Source organism: Chelonoidis abingdonii, chromosome 7, assembly GCF_003597395.2.
Source record: "Chelonoidis abingdonii isolate Lonesome George chromosome 7, CheloAbing_2.0, whole genome shotgun sequence".
Lineage (NCBI taxonomy): Eukaryota > Metazoa > Chordata > Testudines > Testudinidae > Chelonoidis > Chelonoidis abingdonii.
The window spans coordinates 37,051,364-37,077,441 of NC_133775.1; the positions used below are offsets into that span (position 1 = coordinate 37,051,364).

Genomic DNA, 26,078 nt, shown 5'->3' on the forward strand with positions numbered 1-26,078 from the left:
GATGACTGTTTACTGAGGGGCAGTGTCCAGAGAGGAAGTCCTTTTCCATGTCAACACTACATGCACTTGCTCAAACATCTGGGTCTCATCCTAAACATCGGAAAGTCAACTTTGGTTCCCATTCAGAAAATTAATTGTCGCACATATAGACTCTACGAGTTTGAGAGCATTTTTGCCAACTGACAGTTTTCAGGCAATTCACCACCTTTGTCTCAGTCTGCAGTCTCAGCCTTTCACAAGAATCCAGATGTGTCTGAAGCTCTGTTTGCACACAGGTGGTCCAGTTTGCAAAGTTGCATCTTTGTCCCCTTCAAATGTGTCTCAGGACAGTTTACTGTCCAACTCTTCACTTGGACAGATCGGTCCATCTTCCTCCACTGGTCTTGGTCATATCGTAGTGATGGACACTTCCGGAGGATGTTTGTCAGGGTGTTCCCTTTGTCCGGCCCTTACCAACGAGTTCTGTTGTCACCGATGCCTCCCTGATGGGCTGTGGAGCACATATGGGGCTACTGAAAAGTCAAGGTCAGAGATGCAGGCCTCACTGCATATCAGTGTGCTGGCACTTCAGGCCATCTACAATGTCATGCTTTTCTGGACCATATTGGGCTCAGTGGTTCACATACCTACAGACAGTACCACCACAACGTATGTGTGAACAAGCAAGGAGGAGCACACTCCAGGATGCTGTGCCAGTAGGCAATCAGATTGTGGTAATTCTGCACTTACCTAGAAACCAGAATCATCTTACGGACCATCTCAGCAGGAATTTTTTCCTGAGTCATGAATAGTCTTTGTAGACAAGTGTCCTCTATGTCATCTTCTCAGCTTTGAGTATTCTGGCAATTGACTTATTCTAATGTTGAGGGTACCTTAGTCTGGGATCCTTATCCTGTGCTTTCCATCTCAGGTGGCAGTTGGATCTCCTGTAAGCTTTTCCCCCAATTCTGATCATCCCACAAGTCATGCTCAAGCTGAGGTTGGATCAGGCCACACTCATACTCATTACCTCGGTATGGCTGAGGCAGTTCTGGTTCTCCGACCTTGTCGCTCTGTCAGTTCAGCCTTTCATATCCCTCTCTTTCCATCCTGACCTACTCACACAGAATCGTGGTTGCCTCTTATATCCCGTGCTCAGATTCCCGAATCTCATGATGTGGTTCCTTCATGACTAAATGAGGAGAAAGTGTGGTGTTTGGTTGCTGTTTAACAATTCCTACTCAGCAATAGACCCTCTACCAGTATGGCCTGTCGGCCAAAATGGAAGTAGTTTTCATTGTGTTCGCTGGCCTGTGGAGTTCAAGATGACCTGAATAGAAGCCAGCTGAAGTACTTGCTGCACCTTCAGCCGTTGGGCCTTGTGCTTAGCTCATTGAGAGTATATCTGGCAGTGATATCAGCATTTCATCCTCCTATTCATTGAAGATCAGTCTTTTCCAATGCCAGGGTAGCAAGATTCTTAAAAGGGCTTTGTCTCCATCCTCCAGTCTAAGAGTTGCTTCCTGTGGAATCTTAGCACTGTCCTAGCAGCTTTAATGAGGCTTCCAATTTGACCCCTTGGCATCTTGTCTTTCTGCTTTTGTGTCAAGAAGACTTTGTTCCTGATAGTGATAACATCCACAAGGAGGGTTGCGGGCAGTGATGACTTCCTTATACACAATTCTCTAAGGACAAAGTGATTTACTACCACACCTGAAATTTTTGTGTAAAGTGGTTTCTCAGTTTCATTTGAATCGGTCAGTATATTTACCTGTGTTCTTCTCAAAGCTGCATTCATCTCAATACATTAGATGTCAGGTGATGTCTAGCCTTCTATCTGGACAGGACTAAACCATTTCTTGATTCTCCTCACCTGTTTGTGTCATGTGCAGATCATGTGAAGGGGCAAATGGTCTCTTCACAGACAATCTCTAAATGGATAACATCCCATATCAAGACTGCCTATGCAAAAGCTTTAGCTATGCCTCCTCAGAGGGTTCAAGCTCATTTGATGAGAACCCACACAAAGTCAATAGTGTTCCTCAGTGCTGTCTCAATATTGGACATTTGCAGGGCTGCTATATGGCCATTCATATACCGATTTATGAACTACACCTGTCACATTGTCTGAAGTGGCTCACCACTGCAAATTACTGTCTCAGGGCTGGCTGTCAGAAAACGAGGGCTGACACCCCAAACGGGTTGTACTATAATTAGATTACGCCAAGCCAGTAACAAATGTGAGCTTCTAGCTTACTATTCCAGTATTACCATGGAGTTACGGACAAATCCTGTCACCCTCTCCAGTCTATCCTGCCAACCAGACAAATTGAACTTTGATTAAAGGTTATTTAAACCTAAAATCACGCCACATCAGGTTTCTCCCAGTCCCAAGAGACCAGTTACTCACCCTAGATCAATTGGTACTCCAGACCTTTCACCAAATGCAATGGTCACGGTCAATTCTGTAGTAAACTGCCTATAGGTTTATTAGCTAGGAAAAAAGAATGAGTTATTGAGAGGCTAGGGCAGGTAAAATATAACAAGTGCAGTTTGTAACTCCAAATGGTGGCAGTGATGTAATAGACACCAGTTTCCCAAAAGTCTTTCAGGGCTACCCAGAATAACTCTGGGGAGCTCTGTTTTCTCGTTCAGGTTTTCTGCCATGTTAGAGTCCAAACAGTCTAGAGATACAGGAGCCTTTCTTTGAATTCATATTTATATCTTCTCACAGAAGACAAGCCGACAGTCTCTCTACCCATGTGCGCCTTTCCTTTGACAGTGGTTGAGGAACGCACTTAGATTTTTACCTCCAACCTCATATATCAGTGGTCCCCAAATGTTTTATCTTGTGCCCCTCCCCCATCCTCCCACAGAGCTGGGAGCACAGACGGGTAGGGAGGCTAAGGCAAATGCTGGCAGCCAAGGCCTGCGGCGGGGCTGGGGGCTGGGACCCCTGGTGTGGGGCCAGGAGTGGAGCTATGGGGGCTGGTCCAGGCCTCAGCTCTACCCCTTCCCCTAACATTACTCCGCATCCCCTGGGGGGCAGACCGCACAGATTGAAGATTTCTGATATACATAATGGCCACTTGCTTGAAATTAACTTTTTCTGTTAAAGCCCTTAAGTCCTTCATTAGCATTTCACAAGATTTCTTTGATGTGTAATTTAATTGCAAGAGTATTTGCCATGTAAATGTTTGTTATTACATTATGACAGATATAGATAACTGAAAATAATACCAGTAACTTTCCACTAGTTTCTATGAAGTTTAAACATCTGAATACATACTATACATTCAACAATTACTTTGATCTATCCTAATAGAAAGTAAATTGTCCTAAATACACTCTTACATCTAACAATCGCTTTTGGGTACTGCTTGTGAGTCACCTAAATGGAATACATGGCTGCATGTACTCAAGGAAGAAGAAATTGTTAAAGATATGATGCAGACATGTATTCCACGACCCATCCTATGTCCCCTCTGCATTGGAGTCTAGTCTCTGGATGTTCTGTGCAAAGGAACTGAGGGAAGTCGAAGCAACAGCATCTCATATAGCCAGGGGAGGCATTATGGCCACAAGGCGCGAGCACCATCCCTTTTGAGTACTGCTAGGCAAAATTCTCCAGCTCCGGTGTGGTGGGAACGCACACACCTAAGTGGAATACTGCTGCATCACATCTCGAACCACAGTAACAGTAAGAAATTGTTTGTTTTAAAAAATTGTCTTAAAATAGATCTTTTTCATCTGTCTTTTAAATGTTGATGCTGCTCTTGTTTAACAGTAGAACAAAAAACATTCTACTAGAACACTGCAAATACTGTGATCCTCGACATAACCTCTTTTTACATATTATTTTAATGCCTTCTATTTAGTCTTCTGTCTCTCTCTAATGCCCCTTTAAAAAGAATGCTTTATTGTGGTTTTAACTTTTGGCAACTTTACAGTATATCTGCATTAAACCTGAGTTAAATACCGAGCACCGTGGAAAACGGGTTGATTCAGTAGATCTGACAAACTAGGTCCCAAGTTTTACTGCACTAAAATACTACTATAAATCTCCAGATATTTTGATATGCAAAATTTTTCTAGGTAAGGGAATTTCAAAAGCTTCCAGGAATGACCTTTATGAGCTACATAATACGTTTAAATAATTTTATTTTAAATGGACAAAAGTGTGCTCACTTTTATCAGACTTCAGCAGTTGTGACCAAGCTATATTGTATATTATTAAAGAAATTTTTCCTCTTTCAGGCATTAGATGGTCAAAATATTTATAATGCTTGCTGTACCCTACGGATTGACTTTTCCAAACTGGTGAATTTAAATGTGAAGTACAACAATGATAAAAGTAGGGACTATACTCGACCTGATCTTCCATCTGGTGATGGGCAACCAGCATTGGACCCAGCTATTGCTGCAGCATTTGCAAAGGAGACGTCACTTCTAGGTATGATTTTAAATTTTCAAAACACTTCTCTCCCCATTCCCAATTAATCAAATGCAGTCTTTTTTATTATTAATCACTATAATTATATAATGTTTATATTATGGTAGAGCCCAAAGATATATGTTAGGGTTGTTTTCAGTTGCAGTGTGCAATTGTAGTAAGACAGACAGTTTCTGCCTCTGCAAGCTTACTGTATAAATAGATGTGAGAGAGAAACAAGAATAGGACAGAATATACACATTATCAAAAGTTTTTGCCTATTTACTTACATTTTTTAAGTTTCCCCAACCCATCCTTTCTTTTGTTCTGGTGTCAGTCAACTTCCTCCACCATTGGTGACCTAAAGTATCTTCCTTTCATCTGGCCACCTCATGGCGAAATCTTTGGGACTTGATATTGGTCTTGTTAAAATCAAGTAAGCTTCTCTATTGACTTCAGCAGGAACAGGATCTGTGTCCTTATTGGCATTGTATGCAGGTCATGACATTTTGGCTTGCTTTCCTATATGCAGTGTCCATTTTCTTCAACTAAGAAAGATGCTTTGCTTTTTCTATTTAAAAAAAAAAGAAAAAGCCAAAGAAATAAAAGAACAGATGACAAAAAGGAGACCATGTATGCAAAGAAATTCCATCTGAGCATTTTATTTTTCATAATTACTGATTTTTGTTCCTTTATATAGATCAGCACTCATCTCTAGCACTCTGTTATGCAAGTTCAAGAACTGATAAGATATTAGAACCCATCAGAAGAATCAACTGAGATTCCCCGAGCAGTGCATAGATAAACATTCATAAAGTCTAACAGTCTTCTTGTTGGTAGAGGCAGTGCATTCAGTACTTACTGTACTTATGCTTTGAGAGAGAGAAAATTTTAATACACTATATCTTGTTTTTGTTTTATCATTTTAATTTGTATCGACCCTGTAAATTTCATAATAATATAAACTAGTAAGCTTTAACCAGTTCCTGTTCTGGATGTCCTTTTATATTTTGAAGTTTTAGGGTTCATTTTGTCAGCAAAGTTCACGTTGGATTTAGAGATTTTTTTACAAGACCTAATGAACGGTGTTGTGTTTATTTTCTTACCCACTTATTGTTTGTTTCCTTTGGAGTTAGGAAGCTAGAAAGAAGGATCAGCCATTCATGTAAAGTGCTGCATTCTGTTTTGACAGTCAGTAAATAGCTTTTTGAAGTGTTTGATTATAGGCAGAGCCGACAGCACCGCCTATTACTGAGGTTGCCCAACACTTCCGATTTCAGTTGCTCTGACCCTGTTGTCAGTTGTACATAACTTAGCCAAACTTCAGTGATTTGGGCTGATAATTTCCATGCCAGATATCTGCCTAATACTGAATGTTTTGTTTTTTTTAAATATTCAGCCAAAATGGCTCAGCCTTTTCTGAGAACAAGGCATGGGGAAAATACATTTGTTTTCCCCTTGTTAAAAAATTCTGGTGACCTTTCCTTTGAGAGAGTTTTTAGTGCTCCACACCCCCACTTCAGAGCAGGGACTTGAAATTTGACAGGGGATGATCTTTGTGTCAGGGATGTGCCTTTTGCCATCACAGTGAAAATCCGCCCAAATTTGGCCAAGTCGTGAGCCTTAAAAAATCACAGTTGGCACATGTTCAGAGACTTCTTAGATTTTAGCAGTTAAAATTTTTTTGAGTGTTCCTACCCTGGGCTTGCTCCAGCCTGGGGCTGAGCAGGACTTCCACGGCAATTGCAGCTCTGGACTGCTGCGAACCATGCCAGGTCCTTGTCTGGACCCCTGAGCTGAAGGTAGGAAGCCTGTCCCTTCTGTGCTGTCAGTGTTTCCCTTTGTGGGTCCAGGCAGTGTGGAGTGAGATGCTGCCTGATTCAGATGCCATGGAGAAAAGATCTGGACCTGTGAGGGGTGGGAGGAACATAGACTGGAACGAGGAACCTGCGGGCGAGAGTGCAGAAGACTGAATTTTGACAAGAGCCATTGGAGGGAGATTGGGACTGGGAACCAGTAGGGGTGGAGAATGTGAATGGGGGAGCAAGAGGAGAGAGATTGGATGAGGAGAGGCAGGAAGCTTGGAATGACTGGGGAGGGAGACTGAGAACAAAGAGCTGAGGGTTGAAGCGGAAGAAGTGTGAGTGGCTGTGTAGGGACACTGGGACCAAGACAGACTGGAATGGTGACACAAGGACTTGCTGGGCAATAAGACTAGGGGTAGGAGAGTGGGTCTCAGCCTGCAGCCTGTGCACCACTTGTGTCCCAATCGGCACACAGCTGCAGCCATATGACATCCACAGGACCATATTGTAGGTAGCATTGGATGCGACCAGGTGGTATTGGATGCGGCCATATAACAGATTGTGGGCTGTGTAATGGTAAATAGGTTGAGAACCACAGGGTTAGAATGGGAAGCTTGATAAGTAGAGACGGGCTGGTTATGTGAGGAGAATGGGACTGGGATGGGGAGCTGGGTTAAGGGAGAGACAGGACTAGGACAAGGCCATATTAGGGAAGATTGAGCAGAAGGATTCTCACTTCAGGGAATGTGCAGAAGACTGTACTCACTAGTGCACAGTCTATTCCAGAACCTCTAATGGAACCTCAGACTGCTTAATCTCACCATTCGTTTGCTGTTAGCAAATACCTGTGATTAACCAGAAGTAACCACTGTGCATCTGAAGAAGTGAATTGTAGCCCACGAAAGCTTATGCTGAAATAAATTTGTGAGTCTCTAAGGTGCCACAAGTACTCTTGTTCTTTTTGCGGATACAGACTAACACGGCTTCTACTCTGAAACCTGTCACTAGTAGAGTGTGTGTCTCGCTCTCCTCTAATGTTAATCCACATATCATATAGAGAAGGACAGCCTACTATTGCTATAAATTACTCTTTTTGCTCAAGAGGCAAAGGTCTGCCCAACTTTGCTGATAACCCGTTTGGATGTCATGTGATCAAATTTCTGTGTCTTCAGTTTGTACATTTTAAAAACTAGCAAATTACACATGCAAAACTCTGCTAAAAGAACATTACTAGGGTTGCAAAGTCAAGTCAGAGGTTAGGAAATGCAGAATTAAGGTTATCTGTGCAATCTTAATTGGGTCTTCTTGTGAACATGCGTATGATAGTCTTTACATGAGCACATACCATTTTTCCATAGGGCTTCTGTCTTATTCTGTGTACAAGATGGACCTGCTCTGGGGAGGAATCAGGGTTATGTAATAAAAGAGAGTGCCATATTTATGGCAGAAGTTGGAAGGTGTGTAATGAATGAGAGAGGGGATTGCAGGACCAAAGAGGATGAATGGGTCTTATGGTTAAAGCAGTTGAATGCTGCCTTGAGAATTGGTTTATATCCCTTCCCCTGCCACAGAGTTCCTAGGTGATGCTGGGCAAGTTGATCTGTATAGGTTCTGAGCACTAACACCTGCAATTAGTCATTGGGAGCTGTACTTTGAAAAATATAAAGTGATATAGAATGCTAAATTCTCTGAAAAAATCCAGTTCAAGGAGTCTCAAATTGAGCACCCAAAATTAGTGAACACTTCTTTAATTTCTCTATGCTTCAGTTCCCCCTAGGTATAATGGGGATAATAACCCCTCATTTCACAGTCTGTAATGAAAATGAATGTGAAGCGCTCAGATACTGTAGTAGTGAGCTCCATAGAAAAGCTCATGAGGAAATTGATAATTCTGTCTTTAGAGCAGGGTTTAATTAGTGTGCAGTAAAGAAGAGATGCGGGCACACAATGAACAATGAGGAGAAAACAAAATATTGAAACTACTCTTTGTGTGCACTGAATAAGGCATTGATGTAAAAAGCGACAGAGAATCCTGTGGCACCTTATAGAGTAACAGAAGTATTAGAGCATAAGCATTCGTGAACAGCATTATCTCCTGTAAGTGTAAACAAACTTGTTTATCTTAGCGATTGGCTGAACAAGAAGTAGGACTGAGTGGACATGTAGGCCTTAAAGTTTTATATTTTTTTGTTTTTGAATGCAGTTATGTAACCAAAAAAAATCTACATTTGTAAGCTGCACTTTCACGATAAAGAGATTGCACTACAGTACTTTTATGAGGTGAATTGAAAAATACTATTTGTTTATCATTTTTACAGTGCAAATATTTGTAATATAAATAATATAAAGTGAGCACTGTACACTTTGTATTCTGTGTTGTAATTGAAATCAATATATTTAAAAAGGTAGAAAAACATCCAAAAATATTTAAATACTTTTCAATGGATATTCTGCTGTTTAACAGTGTGATTAAAACTGCGATTAATTGATTAATTGTTTTTAATTGTGATTTTTTTAGTTAATTGCATGAGTTAGCGGATTAATCAATAGCCCTATTACAAATAAGCAAGGTGCTTTATAGAATATACAAATACAATGTCCCCGCCTGAGGAGCTTACAATATAAGTATTGTGACAGGGTCAGGCCAGATGGCTACAAGAGAGTGGTCGAAGGTAGGTAGATTAGCTCCAGGTTAAACAGGTCCCTTTTCACTGGGTAAGATAACAGTGACTATTCCGGAACACTCAGGAACTTTCTAGAACTAATTAAGGCAGGCAGGCTAATTAGGACACCTGTAGCCAATTGGGAGGTTACTAGAATTAATTAAGGCTAATCAGGACACCTGGTAAAAAAGGCTCTCTACTGTGGAATAGACAGGAGCAACACATTTCGAAGAGTGCCAGTTATGGAACAGGTAACTGTCCTTTACTGATTTTACAAGAGAAGTTGTAATTTGTAACCACATGTTGAATATAAGGGTTGAGTCCTAATAGACACTTCTTCAACAATTAAATATAGTTTTAGCGGTCTGACTAGCATTAAAGTCTAGGAGTAGAGAATCTAAAACTATATAAGTGGAAAACCATTGTATCACTCTACATGTGGTTTTACTAGGACATTGACAAGCTCTTTTTTATTTGGGAATGTGTTTTATATTGTTTGCATTACACTAATGCCTAGAGGACTGAGATTGAGTATCCACTGTGCTAGGTATAGTACAAATACATATTAAGACATAATCCTTGTCTCAAACAGGTAAATCTATAAGTATACAAGGCAGACCAAACCCACAGGAAACTGAAACAGAGTTATTGAGTTTGCAGAAGGTCACTAAGGAAGTCCGTGGAAAGTCTGGGACCTGAATCCAGAACTTCTGAGTCCTAGTCTAGTATGTTAACCACAAGCCTAGCCCTACTTTTATGTTTTTTAGCCTAATATAAACAGTGTTTCTTCTCTATTTTATAAGGTTTTAATTTGTTTAATGATTCTAAGCTCTCTGATAAAAATGTTACAGTTTACAAATACTGCTCACAATGCAACATATATGTACACTTAAAAAAACATTGATGTGCTGGGCCAAGGTAGACTTTAGCAAAAAGAGCTGATAAGATTGCATCTCTAACAGCAAAAAACAAAAACAGCCCTCGTCCCCCAAAATGTGTTAGCCATAATCTAGGAAGATTAAATACAGCTATTGACCAAATTCATGAATGCAGGGTCACTGTGTTGAAATATGTTAAGATTCGCTCCATATCATGTATACTATTCTGTTGATTAATTACTAGTGCATCATTCTACAAATTGATCATGGTTTTTATCAAAATATTTTTACCTGATAATTCAGAATAGCCAGCTGTAAATAGCTACAGAACAAGGATCACTTTTTTCCTGTGGATGTGTAATTGCTCTGAACCTTCTAACCGATGAAGTCTCTGTGCTATATAATCAGTTAGAAACCTGACATCCAAAAAGATAATCCTGGCCCTGACAGATGATTATTCATTCATATACTGCATTCTCTGCTGTGAAAGAACAAGGTGATCGGAAATCCTTGAGATTGTAAATTGGATGTCTTTTTAATGAGCCTTTTATCTTTTGAAAGAAGGAAAACTCATTAATGGACAGGAGTGTTTTCAGGTGAATTGTCAAAAGCAATAGTTGTTCCTTTGGAGTGGCATAATATGAAAAAAATAACGCATAGGGAAAATCCTCTATATAGGGAAGACCACTAGCTGTGTTCTGATATGTAAGCAGTTATATCTAATCAATATCAGTATAATCTATATTCCAAGATACAAACTGGAGTTAAGGCTTATTGTATATATCAGGGTTCGGCAACCTTTCAGCAGTGGTGTTCCAAGTCTTCATTTATTCACTCTAATTTAAGGTTCCACGTGCCAGTAACACATTTTAACATTTTTAGAAGGTCTCTTTCTATAAGTCTATGATATATAACTAAACTATTGTTGTATGTAAAGTAAATAAGGTTTTAAAAATGTTTAAGAAGCTTCATTTAAAATTAAATTGAAATGCAGAGCCCCCCCGGACCGGTGGCCAGGACCCGGGCAGTGTGAGTGCCACTGAAAATCAGCTCATATGCCGCCTTCGGCACACATGCCATAAGTTGCCTACCTGTGATATATAGTAATGTAAGTGTAAAGTATTATAGTGATGTTATTATCGTCCATATTGGTATTACAAACTCTGGATAGTCAGTTAAGGTTAAAATTAAAAGAAGTTCAGACACACTGTAAAGGCATCCAAACAACCTTAACTCCACCCTGTAATGATGTTGTGCAATAACCATACTGTTATAACTAATGCATAATAGCATTTGTGGTCTCAGATTATTAAACCTATTTTTAAAGACATTATATATTTTGTTACTAGTGTCGCTACAGGGCAAAGTTCCCTAACTGATTTTCATACTTTAACTTTTTGGGGTTTCTTTTAAGGGTAACCTTAACTGTAATTATCCTGGGTTTGTAATGCTTGTTTGGGGGATAATCTGAACATCCCAGTAATGTGTTTTCAACCATTAAATTACTGATATGTACTCTCAACCTTCACTCCAGCTTATCATAGTTCTGATTTGGGAATTTCCTTTTTATTTAATTAAAATGTTCAGGTATGAACACTAAACAAGAATCCCAAAGAGAATGTTACAATGTGATATTTAAAGATGTATATTATAAACCTTCACTTTATTCCAACTTTTAGGACCATTGTCCCCTAACACCTATATTTCCCTTCCTTAGTCACACACCACTTCCTCCTCACTGTTGTCCTTCACATTTCTCTGTTCACATCCACCCTGAGTTCCTCTTCCTAACCTTCCTGTCAAGTCAATATGGTGCAGAGAGTAGTTATTGAAAATAATTTTCATTTTTGCTGTCATTCTGCATAACTTGGGTACTTCAACAAGGATTAAAGAATAATGTTCTGCAGATAATTCCACAAAGAAGGGGCTGGATAGGGTGTCATCATATTCCACAAAGGCAGTTTGGCTTCATGTACATTGTTCCCAATAGGAGCTGGTGGCCATTTTGAAAGAGGGAACTGTTCGCCTCATTCCACTGAGAATAATAGTAGATAGTAACCATTTTGAAAGAGGGCATTTTTTGTGTAATTATCGGTCGTAGATTAGCAGTACCCTCAACTCTCCCCCCCCAATTAATCCCCCAAAAAAGTTTTATGATATAGCCAATTTCAGTGAGTTTTACACTGAAGGATCTACCATATTTTGTTGTTGAGATCATTAGGGACTTCAAAAAAAATCTATTAGAGCGCTAAATTTCTTAAAGGTTCCATTATTTTAAATTTTAATGCAAATTAATTGATTTACTTGTAAATTCTCTTAAAAGTCCTTCTGTATTTAAAGAGTAAGTGCTGTGAGGGCGGTGCCTGCTGGTGGAGGCAGCATATGGAGCTAGGAGCTGAGGGAGAGGAGCTCCTGTCACCTATTCATGGAGCCCCTCCCCCAGTAAGCACCACCCCGCACCCCAGTCCCCAGCCCTGAGTCCCTCAAACCCAATCTTCTGCTGCTGGTGGCAAGGGGGCCTGAGACTGCCCCAGCAACCACTGCTGCGACTGGCTCATGGGCTGCCTGAGCTGCTCAGGCAGCTCCTAGGCCAACAACAGGGGCCGCCGCAGAAGTCATTGAAAGTTGTGGCATCCGTGACCTGCATGACAAACATGGAGCCTTACTGATGAGACTGCTAAAAATGATTTGATTGTTATTGCTTAGTTTATCTGAAAAAGCTGTCCAGTAGGATTTGGACTGACAACTGCTTACCTACCCTGGCCAGATTTGAACCAGGGGCAATAGGGTGCATTTGTATTCCATTATCAATCCCCCACATCATCCAGATTCTAAATACTAAATATTTATTTCCCTTTCTCCTCTAGACTGTGGCCTGGAGAGGGATAGCTCAGTGGTTTGAACATTGGCCTGCTAAACCCAGGGTTGTGAGTTCAATCCTTGAGGGGGCCATTTGGGGATTTAGTTGGGGATTGGTCATGCTTTGAGCAGGGGGTTGGACTAGATCAGTGCTACTCAAAGTGGTGCTCCGTGGACCAGTGTCGAGCTGTGAGCCATCGGCAACCAGTCCGCAGTGAGTTTCCTAGAATGTAAGTACCAGAAGGGTCATGCTTGGCAAAAAAAAAAAAAAGGGAGAAAAATAACAATTTAAATAGTGCGGACTGAATGGGGCCAGTGGCTGGTATCCCAGATTGGCATGGGGCTGGCAGCTAGGACCCAGGCTGGCAGCGGGCTGAGCAGAGCTGGCAACTGGGACCCCAGATGGCAGGAGCCAGTGGATGGAACCTCTCGGCATGCTGCCAGCCGGGGTCCCAGCCACCAGCCCCGCCCAGCCCTCTGCCAGCTGAGTGAATGGAGCCCCATGCCGGCAGCAGGCTCAGCGGCAGCCAGGACCCGCAGCCTGCCATTAAAAAAAAAAAAATCAGCTCGCCTGCCACCTTATGGTACCAGTCCCTGGCACATTTGGAAAAAAATTGCCAGTCTGCCACATCAGATAGTTTTAGAAGCACTGGACTAGATGGCCTGAGGTCCCTTCCAACCCTGATATTCAACGATTCTTGTGCCAGTTTTACCCAGTAAAAGCAAAAATAAGGTGTTTCTTTTATCGATTGGTCTAAATCATTAATAGGTGCAAATTTCAAGCATATCATTCTTCGTTTATAAAGATCATTAAAAGAGAGTCACCTTTTTAGAAAAAAACTTGCTTGCTTTTATTTGGAGTGTCCTCCTATAGATTGATTCATTTATCCTACTCCCTGTTTGAGTTGTAATTCCATTTTATTCCTGAGAAACCTAGATCTTTTTAAATTGAAAAAAGAATTAATCATTGAGAGGCTATGATGTGCTATGCATATCCCCTGAGACACATGCTTAAATTGTTTCCATCTGAGGGGTTCTAAACCTTATAATATAAGCTTTGCTAGTCAGCTCTTGAATGTGCATGTGTGAGGACACAAGACTTAAGAATGTGAATCTTTAGAGCAGAAATTCTCAGGACAAATTTTTTTGGCGGCTTCAGAGTGCGGCCACCAACTCTTGCTGATGGCCGCTCAGACAATTTTTCCTAAAATGCCTTAGGAAAAACAAATAAATATGCACATATACATGTCCAAATCAGTGTAATTTATTTATTGCTAGCTAGTTAAGTCTGTTGTGAAAAGCGTTATTAACAAACATAAAAGTATCACTTTTAACAGCAGCCTTACTTAGCCCTGTCAAGCCTAGGGAGAAATTAAGCCCTGGACTGGGGGTGAGGGGAAGCAGGGAGACCAAGGGCAATGAGGGAGAACTGATGGCAGGCAGGAGAGGTAGCAGGGGGCTGGAGCCTATAGCCCCGCACCCAGAGCTCAGCAGCTGGTGGATGGAGCCTGAAGCCCTGTAGCCAGAGCCTGCTGTCCCACTACCCCAGGGCTGAAGCCAATGCCTGAGCCATGCAACCCCTGGGAAGGTGGGGAATTCACCTGCTGCCTGCTCCTCCAGTGTTGTGCCCCAGCAGTCTTCAGAGGGTGGAGCAAGGCCCAATCCCTACTGGCGGCCCCAGCAACCAACACCAAGGCATTCTGGAGCAACAGGGAGGAGCAGGGGCTGCTATTTTGTCCCCCATCCTATTGCAGCCCAGGAGGCTGTGGCTGCAAGAAAAGCCCCTGGTGGCTGCATGTGGCCCCAGTGGACACATTTGAGAAATGATGCTTTAGAGGATACAGCCTTTGGAGAACTTCCACTTCAGGTCCTGGTAAGCTGTGCCTTTGTATTCTGCTTTACTATGCTAATTGTTAAGAACATTGTAAAAATGCAGTCTTCTGTTATTACACAGAAGCCCCAGTCAGGATTAAACCTGTATATTTAAGGTTGGTTAAAGCTTTGTGGAAATACACAAACATCATTTCTAATTAGAATCATGGTTATATATCTTTTCAAAGAGGGGTAAAGGCTCTTAAGTAGTGTTGAGGGATTTTACATAGTAAGGACATATAGATGAATATTGGTAGTTTCAGTTTGCTTCTGTTTATTCTTCTATTGAAGGTGCTGATATTTTAATTATTACCTCAGCAACAAATTGATAACCATAACACAGCATTTTGACATGAAGCAATTGATATGCAGTAGTAGGAGATACAAAACCAGAAAAGATAAATGCAGCTACATATTATTATATATGTTATAAATTGCATACATGGATGTATAGGAATATGTTTTGGTATGTGTTAGAGTTTCCAGCATAAATTAGAAATGGCTGCCTTGTGCAAATGGCAAATCTATAAGGTGAGTTATGCAGTTCATCCCAGAAGAAAGTCGTTGTGTAGTCTGCACAGGGGTACAAAAATAATATTTTAGGACTGTTTTAAAAAAATATTATTGGGACTATTTTTTATCCCTTTACCTGTAAAATATCAGTTACTACATTTCTAGCTGTAGAGGGCTCAGAGGGAGCCATTAAAAAAACCTCTAAAAATGGTTTGAAATCGCTTTTCCATGCTTAAAAATGTTACTTCTGGTCCTCAAAGGTCCTGAAATAGTAAGTGTTAAGTCTCATTGGGAAGCTCTGCTTTCCAGTGGTATAAAGCTGCCGTTTCTCGCTCCTCCAGTGATTCTTTAGTGTCATGGTATTTTCATAGATAAAAATGGCCTACGTTTAAACTGTGCTAGGCTTCTACCACTTCACATGGAAAAAGTTGTGCAGTGGGCACATAGTATTGTGCCCCTTTGTCTTGTGCATCTTTATTGAATTTTTACTATGCAGCTAATGTATGCATATGTGACCTTCTTTAACTATACTTTTTGAGCTTACCGAAAACAGACATGAAAAATGGGTATGTACAATATAAACATCTATTTCTGCATATTTTTTGTCTGAATTAAATTTTTTCAAAATGTTTCCTAGGGAACAAGTTTTATACATTGCTCTATTTCCTCTTATTTACATCACAAAAATCTGAAATACTAATATAATTCAAAAGTATACTTAAATCAACTACTACTATATAGTTAGCAAGGAAAGTAAATGTATCGTTTTTATGGCTGTCACAAAAATGTTCTGGGTCTCACAATACAGGGAGTGGTAAAAACATTTAGAAACAAATTACATATTTGAAGCCCATAGTTCTCCACCCTATCACCCCCTCCACCCCTTGGAACTACATTACAAATGTCAAATTTTATGACCAAATTATTTCGGTCTTGAATTAGTTGTACAATAGAATGCACATTGAAATTGCACAATAGGATAAATGTGTTTTGTTCTCTAAACATTGATGTGCATCTGTTGTCGTTTGCCAATTATGAAGTAAGGGATTGGAGAGGGAATGTCTCAGAGGAGACCAGGATAGTGTAAAAACGTGTGTAATTTGCAGAAAAGACCAAATTAGTCATTTCTTCCTTGTAAAACATGTAAATAATGAACACAGGTGAAAGCTGCTTGGAGAAATTTAACTCATGCATCTGTCACTGGCCCCGGATTATAGAGAATTACCGTACTTAGTTTCCTGTGGCACCTTATAGAGTAACAGACGTTTTGGAGCGTGAGCTTTTGTGGGTGAATACCCACTGCGTCAGACGCAGTGGGTAATTCACCCACGAAAGCTCACGCTCCAAAACATCTGTTAGTTTATAAGGTGCCACAGGATTCTCTGCTGCTTTTACAGATCCAGACTAACACGGCTACCCCTCTGATATGTACTTGGTTTTTGATTAACAAATGGTCTCTCCTGACACTTCATCCAACTTATACAACAACTGATCTTAACTATCAGTCTTCTCAACATGAAAAAAATAACATTTTATTGTATTTAAACTTTTTTCTGAAATATTTATTTAAAAATTGACTGTGAGTACTTTTTTTCTTTAAAATACAGTTTTGATACTGTTTTTGAGGGGACAGCATTATAGGGTTCAATGTGACTTCCAGAAGACATTTTCTCATCTTGCAAGCAAAGATGTTTTTTTCTGTCTGCTCTACAAACTTTTATGGTTATGTTCTTTCTGGTTTGTAGCTTTGAGGGATGAGGGGTTCATCTTATCTTCTTCCATGGGATATGTGAAAAATTGGAGGTATTGAATAGTGTTCAATATTTTGGATATATTTTCATTTTTTCACTTATCTCAGCCTCTTTATTGGCTGGTTCTGTTGCTCTAATACAGTGCCTAATATCTGTGCATTTCTTCTGTGATACAACAGCAGAACATAGCTAGTTAAGGGGAAACCAGTTAATTGCTGAATGCCTCTCTGCCCTTTACTAATTGAAATGTTCAGGGCACAACTTTAATTTTGACTTTTGGAAAACTTCGGCACATCATTTTTACATCTAACTTACTTTTCTCTTATTTATTGGTACATTTGTATATAGCAGTATAAATTTGCATGGCCGTCAGCTGTGGAAAAGAAAGTGAAAAGTGGATTTTGAGGTATATAGGAATTGCAATGCAGAACTACTAGTGGTCTATCTAATCCTGGTCCTGCCATGAGGGCAGGGGACTGGACTCGATGACCTCTCAAGGTCCCTTCCAGTCCTAGAGTCTATGAATCTATGAATCCTGTATACTTTCTCTGACAGCAACCAGTACTGTATTTCAATGGAAGATGATAGACAACCCTCATTATGGACAATTATACAATATTGTGTTTGGGAGGGGAGAGGGTTCCTAAACCCCAGATAGTTAGTGATTGGCTTATATCCTGAAGCTTGATTGTCCATGTACACATATTTAGCCTCTCTAATATAACTGGATGTTCTTGTTATCCATAAAAAATGTCTAATCCCTTGTTGAATCCCACTAAACTCTATGCATTGTGCTAAAAATAAAGCATTCTTACTTGTCTTTAAATGTGTTGCCCTTTAATTTTATTAGATGCCTCTTTCCCTTTTTCTCGAGTTACAAGAGGGACTAAATAGGATTGCCTAGTTAACCTCAGTAGCATTCATTATTTTTTATACCTGTGTTATGACACTATAGACCAGTGTTTCCCAAACTTGGGACGCCGCTTGTGTAGGGAAAGACCCTGGCGGGCTGGGCCAGTTTGTTCACCTGCCGCGTCCACAGGTTCAGCTGATCACAGCTCCCACTAGCCATAGTTCGCTGCTCCAGGCCAATGGGGGCTGCAGGAAGCCACAGCCAGCACACCCCTCAGCCCGCGCTGCTTCCAGCAGTTCCCGTTGGCCTGGAGCAACGAACCGCGGCCAGTGGGAGCCGCAATCGGCTTGACCTGCGGACACGGCAGGTACACAAACTGACCCAGCAGCCCACCAGGGGCTTTCACTACACAAGCGGTGTCCCAAGTTTGGGAAACACTGCTATAGACTAATATCTTTTAAAACTCTTCTGTTTTGAAAATCCTTTCATATCATTAATTTTAATTGCCCTTCTTTCAGCCCTTCTGTATCTGTTTTTGACATGGAATTACCAGAACTGAACATGTTTTCGAAGGGAGAATATAACTTTGATTTATAAAAGCAGCAAAGAATCCTGAGACACCTTATAGATTAACAGACGTTTTGGAGCATGAGCTTTCGTGGGTGAATACCCACTTCGTCGGATGCATGTAGTGGAAATTTCCAGGGGCAGGTATATGCAAGCAAGAAGCAAGCTAGAGATAACGAGGTTAGTTCAGTCAGGGAGGATGAAGCCCTGTTCTGGCAGTTGAGGTGTGAAAATCAGTTTCTCCTCCCTTGGTTTTCACACCTCAACTGCTAGAACAGGCCTTCATTCTCCCTGATTGAACTAACCTCATTATCTCTAGCTTGCTTCTTGCTTGCATATATATACCTGCCCCTGGAAATTTCCACTACATGCATCCGACGAAGTGGGTATTCACCCACGAAAGCTCATGCTCCAAAACGTCTGTTAGTCTATAAGGTGCCACAGGATTCTTTGCTGCTTTTACAGATCCAGACTAACATGGCTACCCCTCTGATACTAATGCCATAAAATATTTTCAGAATTAATGTCTATCCCTAACATTGTTTTTGTTGTTTTTGTTGTTTTTTTTTACCATTACTACGTAACAGTTACTGGCTATCCCACTCGGTCACAATAAATTAATATTACATACTTAGCTAGTCCTTTTGTCTGGCACAATAAAATCTCAATGTGTTAATTATTTATCTCTCATAAATTCCCCTGGTAAAAGAAACATAATTAATGAGGTGGAGCACAGAAATTTTACTTACTTTATGTGAAAGAAACTTTGTAATCACACTTGTTTTACACCTCTCCATTTTTCTTCCTGCTGCATTAACAGTTTTTAGTAGTGTTGGGAATAATTTATTTTATTATTGACGAGTACGGTCACAATTAGCTTCTCAGTATTTACTCACTATCTGAGACTGGAGAATTCTTCTGCCTTTCCCTTATTTTTATTTTTAAACGAAATTAACTCCTCAGGGAAAGAAGGGAGAAAACTCAGTTCTCATCTGCAAACTAAAGATTTCTATTTAGATGGGTTAGTGGGCCCAACTGGTCAAGGTTATATTGTCCTGAGTTAAATATTCATTTATCATCATCATCCAGGCATCAGAAGACCACAGAGTGAAATCTGAAGGCCTAGTGCAGTAGTAGAAAATAGCATTCAATAGAATAAAGTAATAAATTATTCAAACAATTACGATTTTTGTGCTAGTCTTATCATTTTATTTGTTGGAGACTAAATAAAATGTACTTGTACAAATATGTCTAATTTACCTGTAAAAGGTAGTGCAGGCATAGCGCAGGGGCACAATTTCACAGGATGGTGGGGAAGGAGTGTATCCTAGGGGGGCAGTGTGCTCACTAAGTACCCAAGGGATTCTACTGGGAAAACCCATCATAAATCAATACTATCCCTGCACAATGCCTTAGCCTTTTTGGAGGGGAGGAGCTGAAGTGCAGGTGGCCTATGGCAGCTGAGTTCCTGAATTAACTTTGTTAGGAGGCAGAGAGACTAGGGAGGCTTACCACTATAAAGCCATGTCTCTGGACTGAATATCCTTACGTCTTCATGGCTAGAACTTTTTTTCCCCCACTGAGCCTATTACTATGGGTAATATGTAGGCTACTCGATTTGCCTTGCTTTGCAAGGTTGTAACCTAGCCTAAAGCATCAAGTTGAAGTGAAGAAAGTAACTAATACCAAAGCGTAATATAAAGGAAATATAATGGTGAAGATAACTTGCATTAATATTTAGTTTCACTGACTTGACTGGTATATTCCAGCAACAAGATTAATTAAGGTCCATCTAGCCCAGTGTCCTGTCTTCCAACAGTGGCCAATGCCAGGTGCCTCAGAGGGAACGAACAGAACAGGTAATCAAGTGATCCATTTCCTGTCGCTTATTCCCAGCTTCTGGCAAGCAGAGGCTGTGGACACCATCCCTGCCTAATAACTATTGATGGACCTATCCTCCATGAATTTATCTAGGTTTTTTTGAGCTCTGTTATAGTCTTGGCCTTCACAACATACTCTGGCAAAGTGTACCAGAGGTTGGCTGTGCATTGTGTGAAGAAATACTTCCTTTGTCTGTTTTAAACTTGCTGCCTATTAATTTTATTTGATGACCCCTTGTTCTTGTGTTATGAGGAGTAAGTAACGCTTCTTTATTTACTTTCTCCACACCAGTCATGATTTTATAGACCTCAGTCATATCTCCCTTTAGTCGTCTCTTTTCCAAGTTGAAAAGTCCCAGTCTTATTAATCTCTCCTCATATGAAAGTGATTACATACCCTAATCATTTTTGTCCTTTTCTGAACTTTATCTAAACCTGTAGAAATTATTAGGGAGGATTTTTGCTGTAATCTAAAAAAAAAAAAAAAAAGCAATATGTGTGCTTCACGAGAACTACATTTGATTGAAAACAAAATGGTCTTTAGAGAAGTGAAGTAGCATATAAAGTGCTTTGAAGCAAGAAAATAGCGAGAACTTTGGTTTTTCTCCTTATATTTATTACTGATCCATTTCACTAAGCATTGGAAAATACGAATTGTGGAACGAATTTTTTTTGTAGTGTAAATACAGTATCTGAACTTCTAATTTAGATATTTTTAAACGACTTGTTTGTATTTCGTAAAATATGCTTTATTTTAAAATTAGGGCTTCCTGTTGCAGCTGTTCCAGGAGCGCTGAGTCCTTTGGCTATTCCAAATGCCGCTGCTGCTGCAGCCGCTGCTGCTGCTGGCCGAGTGGGTATGCCTGGAGTTTCAGCTGGTGGCAATACAGTTCTCCTGGTTAGCAATTTAAATGAAGAGGTCAGTGAAACTATTAACTCTTCTTTTCCTTTATTTTTTAATCACACTTCATTTGTGAATGTTTTTCATTTTTTTGCACTTGCCTCTATTTTTTGCACTTGCCAAAATGTCTAAATTAATTTTGAAACTATAAACTTTATATTTTTTTCTATTATAGTTTTGTTTTCCAAAGTAGCTAACAACTTAAAATAGCCTTTGATATTTGGCTACCTATTTTTCCTAAGAAAAATATGATAAATACTGCATGTTTGGCTTTCAATTTGTAATTTAAATATTTTCACAAAAACAGCAAATGTATTCTAATTTGTAGATTATATTTTATGTAAAGTAGAATTGTGTTTTTGTTTTCTAATTATTTGTTGCTTCATTTCATGCTTACATATCACTGCATTTTTAAAATCTTAATTTATGTGAACTGCTCTAACACGTTTTTCTTTGAAGGTTCTCCCAAAGATCTTGACGAGGCACTCTTCCAGTCTCTCTTAGTAATTTTTTCTTTGCAGTTATTATTCATTTGTCTCCAAAAACATTTTTCACCTTAATACTGTTATCTTTCTTGCTAACTCTAAATCTAAGGGGTTTTATTTAGTTTACATTTTTACTGTTTTGTACAATTTTTTTTAATTGATGTGAAAGCTGGTATGAAATGTGGGAAGTTTGATGTATCCGTTTGTCTAGTTGGAATACTTGTTTCATTTTTAACTGGCCTCTGTTAATATGATTCATTAAGCTTATTTATCATTTTTACTATCTTCTCATTCACAGTCTTGCATGTTAAAATGTTTGGATCAGAGTGCCATTTTGAAAGATTTTTGCCTGCATTTCATACCCAGCCATGCTTATGCACTTAAAGTTCAAAGTTTAAAATTTCTATTGCATGCTTTTTTTTTTCATGTTGAGATGAAATGCTGTAATTTATTCTTTGATATGGATGTACTTTACCCATATTTGTCTTGGGTGACTACATTTTACTCAGTTTTTTTCTTGTACAGTACATAAACCAACCATTTTCTGACCAAATTCCTGCATTTCCTATGTACTGACCTATATTTTATTTTTTTTTGTTCCCCACTTCCTTTTTTCTTCTGCATTGCTGTTTCCCTTCCCCATTTCATCCTTCTCCTTTTGTGTTCACCTTCCCTTTCCTTGTCTTTCCTCAAATTCCCATGCCCTCCCCCGTCTTATCCTTTATTTTCCTTATCCTTGTCTACGTTCCCTGTCTTCATTCCCTGTGTTCATGCTTCTGTGCTTGAACAAAATGTGTTCCTCGGACCAACTTGCCCCAATTAACCGCCTTGAACCATGATCCATGACCACCTCACCATTCTGCGGGAACCACCCTTCGTTATGGATGATCTGTTCATCTCCGCTCTTCCTCGACTCTTCTCTCTTCTTGTCTTATGCTGCTTGCTCTTCTCTCCTTCTAAAGATGGTTACGCCCCAAAGTCTGTTTACCCTCTTCGGTATGTTATTGTTAGCACTATACTTTTATTATTGATTTAATTTTTGTTTCACCTTAATTCTTATTTGTAGCTAGCACTTTTGGCTTAAAGTTGAATAGTAAATCTTTTGCTATTTTTCTTTTGCTGTTTAAAAACTCTCCATAGACACAAGATTTTCTTTTAATGCATGCTAATATATTTTGCATGGTCTTTAATTTAATATCATTCACATAGCTTTTGAGGGTTTATCAAAAATTTATTCTTTTCAAAATTCACTATTCAAAATCTTGATCTTCTTTATTCATTTGTGTGAATGTTGAGTTTGAGTGGGTGATCTTGTTGATGTCTGAATGTTTCATTGATATGTCACGATGTGCTGCTTAGTTAATTAGACTTTAAAATTAATTTTTCTTTTGGATTACCTCTCTGACTCCAAAAAAGGTGTTTATGGGGATGTGCAGCGTGTGAAGATTTTATACAATAAGAAAGACAGTGCTCTTATACAGATGGCAGATGGGAACCAGTCACAGCTGGGTAAGATTAGATTCATTTATGCCTCATTTAAATCTGTAAATTTAAGTATTTGAAATCATGTTGTGGAAATTCAAATGAACATGTTCATATTTGCCAGTCTACTCTTATTCTAGTTTTTCTCAGATCCCAGACTGTCCATGAGACATGAAAACTTATTAATCAACTCATTTTGTATTCTAAAAAGTGTTTGTGTATGTGCTGCTTTATGTGAACAGAATAATAGGGGTGTTGGAGGAGAAAGAGTTGTTAATTTATTTTTTGAACTAAACATTTGCTCCAAATTCTAATTTAATCCTATGGACATCAGTTTGCTACTACACTGGCCATATCAGCACAATAGCGCACACAAAAATACCAGAATTAAATCAGAAAAAAAGTCTGATCATAATACTAGGTAGTGGTGTATATGTTGGTTAGTGTCATGGTGTGCTTTTTCACCCGGAATAAATTATTTGGACCATTCAAATAACAGAATAAAATAGGATTGTGTTTGTATGTTTCTTTTACTGAATACGTGGCTAAACATAGCAGTACAGTTTTGAGAAATTTACAAACTAACTTTGAAATGGAATTATTTTTCGCAATGTTGGCTGAAATCAGTGATTTAATGAGAAAGTATATGCCATCCTTGCAGGGTTTTGAAATGTAGTATTGAATTTAATAAACTTATCTTTTTCAGCCATGAGTCATCTTAATGGACAAAAAATGTATGGAAAGATTATTCGAGTTACACTTTCCAAGCATCAGACAGTACAGCTACCTCGAGAGGGACTTGATGACCAAGGGCTCACTAAAGATTTTGGTAATTCACCCTTGCATCGCTTCAAGAAACCTGGCTCAAAAAATTTTCAGAATATATTCCCTCCATCTGCAACACTTCATTTGTCCAATATTCCGTAAGTATTGTATAACAATACGCCAGCGTGATTCACAAGCCATAAAATACTAGATCCACTAATAATTAATTCTTATGTTTTTTTGTTTTTCATTTTTCTAGACCATCAGTGGCAGAAGATGATCTGCGCACACTGTTTGCTAACACTGGAGGCACCGTGAAAGCATTTAAATTTTTTCAGTAAGCAAGTCTTCCTTGAATCCTTAAGTTTTTAACAAAAGATTGACTTCATATGTTTTAACAGAATATCTTGAAAAAATACTCTTCTGGAGAGAAGAGAGAGGTTTTTAGGCCCTTATTTAGTATTGGTTGAGTTCCTAATGTTGTTGTTTTGTTTCAGAAGAGATCACAAGATGGCACTTCTTCAGATGTCAACAGTGGAAGAAGCTATTCAGGCTTTGATTGATCTGCATAATTACAATCTTGGAGAAAATCACCATCTGAGAGTTTCTTTCTCCAAATCAACAATTTAAAATGGGAGATAAAAAATGAAGGTGTATCGCATTGTTCAGTGTTGTCACCTATTGACTGTTCAGGAGAGTGGGGACCAGAGTTTGACTTCTGTCTTTCATGCTGTTATCATTCCTTGGTTGTTTTTAAAAAAAAAAAAAAAACATTCGTAAGAAAATAAAAGCAGTGATATTAACTGTTGGTTTTTCATCTGTTGTTTAGAGAAACATCATTTTGTTTAAAAGGGTTTCAAGTTAAGCCCACAGTTTTTCAAGTTAGTTGACATACGTGCCTTAAAAAAGAAAACTAATGTTGCTAGTAAAATGAATTTGGTTGGCTGGGGCACAGTGTTATATGAGAATTAAAATATATTTAGGCAGGGTTGTGTAAAAAGGTTAAGGTTTTTGTTTCTCCTGCTTGGAATTATTTTATTACTTATTGGGTTGTCACGTACCTTTCTTTTTAATCAGATAAGATACATTACTTTGAAAGATTAAAACACAGTATATTTTATTTCTGCTACTTTAACTTTTTTTTGTAAGTGGCCTTCTGTATTTCATGATTCTGGTCTAGATTCAGTTATGAATGTAGGCATTAGAGAAAATTAACAAGGTACAGAATATTAATTTCTTAAAGGAGAAAAAAGTGATTTCTGTGTTTTTTGAGCCTTATGTGGAAAGCATTGTGGATAGAATCTTAACCTTTTTGTACACACTCTTGTGGGACGTATCATATAAATGTCAGCACTAAGTAATGTCTTGTTTGTGGTTGAACATTTTTCGTAGATGTTTTTGAAGTTGACATGACTTATGTGCATTTAAATATATATTGCCATCTTTAGTTTGTAATTAAGATTTGGAATATGGTTGTGGATTTCTAAGCATGTGCAGACTGGTCTAGCTAGTTCAGGAACTGGTGCATGTATTTTTCAAAGATGAAGAAAGTGTACTGTGAACACTTGCAGGAAGGTTAATTTTGTGGCAGTTTTTTAAAACTGACAACCAGGTGGGACCAAAGTTTATGTGCCTTTAGTCTTAATTTACCTTGCATTGTAATATTCAGTTTTAATAAATCTCTTCAAAATATTTTGTATTTAGAAATCGATCTGACTTTACTATAAACATGGCTCAGAATCTACAGATCAAATTATTTTGAAAACAGTTCTTCTGTCAATCTGAACTGTTTAATCTGATTCTGTTTAAATGACCAATACTTTTTGAAATTGATGTACTTAGTTTCAAGATTCATAGATTCTGTTATCTATGTAGAAAAAGGTCATGTATATTTTCTATTAGTTAAGTTTTTACATCTTTAGAAATGTAAAATTCAGTATAGTTTGAAAGCGGCACAATTAAAAATTAATTTTCTAACAAAGTTGGAAGGTTTGACAGTCGTTTAATTTCATTTTGTGTGTACTCTGCTTACCTCTGTAGCATGCTCAATAAACACTTCTGTAGCTCTGTATTCACCTTTTCTGTCTTTCTCTGCTGCCTTTTCTCTCTTCTCTTCTTTGTTTTCTACTCCCACTGTGCTTCTGAATTCATGTTTATTCTCTGCCAGGGTGGGAAAAGAATAATCATAGTAATAATTTTACAAATGTATGGCTTTATACCATAAGTAAATCTGATGCTGTGAAAATACATCAGCTCCTTATATTTAGAAAGACAGTAACTGCTTTGGAGGAGTACATGTATATTACACGTTTCCCACCCTGTTATAACCTAATACTTTAAGGACAACTTTTGTTGTGGTTTGTTAGTGCTCTTTTTCTTCTCTCTTTTCTGTT

General features: G+C 38.8%; 1 protein-coding gene across 5 annotated transcripts in view; it reads left to right on the top strand.

The window, feature by feature from the left end:
- Positions 1 to 25,666, top strand: part of PTBP2 (polypyrimidine tract binding protein 2) — an 89,593-nt gene extending 63,927 nt beyond the window's left edge. The window contains exons 8-14 of one of the 5 annotated variants that reach the window (XM_075067808.1): positions 4,237 to 4,432; positions 20,817 to 20,971; positions 22,401 to 22,434; positions 22,855 to 22,947; positions 23,627 to 23,843; positions 23,945 to 24,022; positions 24,183 to 25,666. In XM_075067808.1, the coding sequence (XP_074923909.1) occupies positions 4,237 to 4,432; positions 20,817 to 20,971; positions 22,401 to 22,434; positions 22,855 to 22,947; positions 23,627 to 23,843; positions 23,945 to 24,022; positions 24,183 to 24,315 (906 nt within the window). In that variant the 3' untranslated portion in view covers positions 24,316 to 25,666. The remainder of the gene's footprint in view (positions 1 to 4,236; positions 4,433 to 20,816; positions 20,972 to 22,400; positions 22,435 to 22,854; positions 22,948 to 23,626; positions 23,844 to 23,944; positions 24,023 to 24,182) is intronic. The other 4 variants (XM_075067804.1, XM_075067805.1, XM_075067806.1 and 1 more) reach the window with 4 other exon arrangements.
- Positions 25,667 to 26,078: the final 412 nt, after the last annotated feature.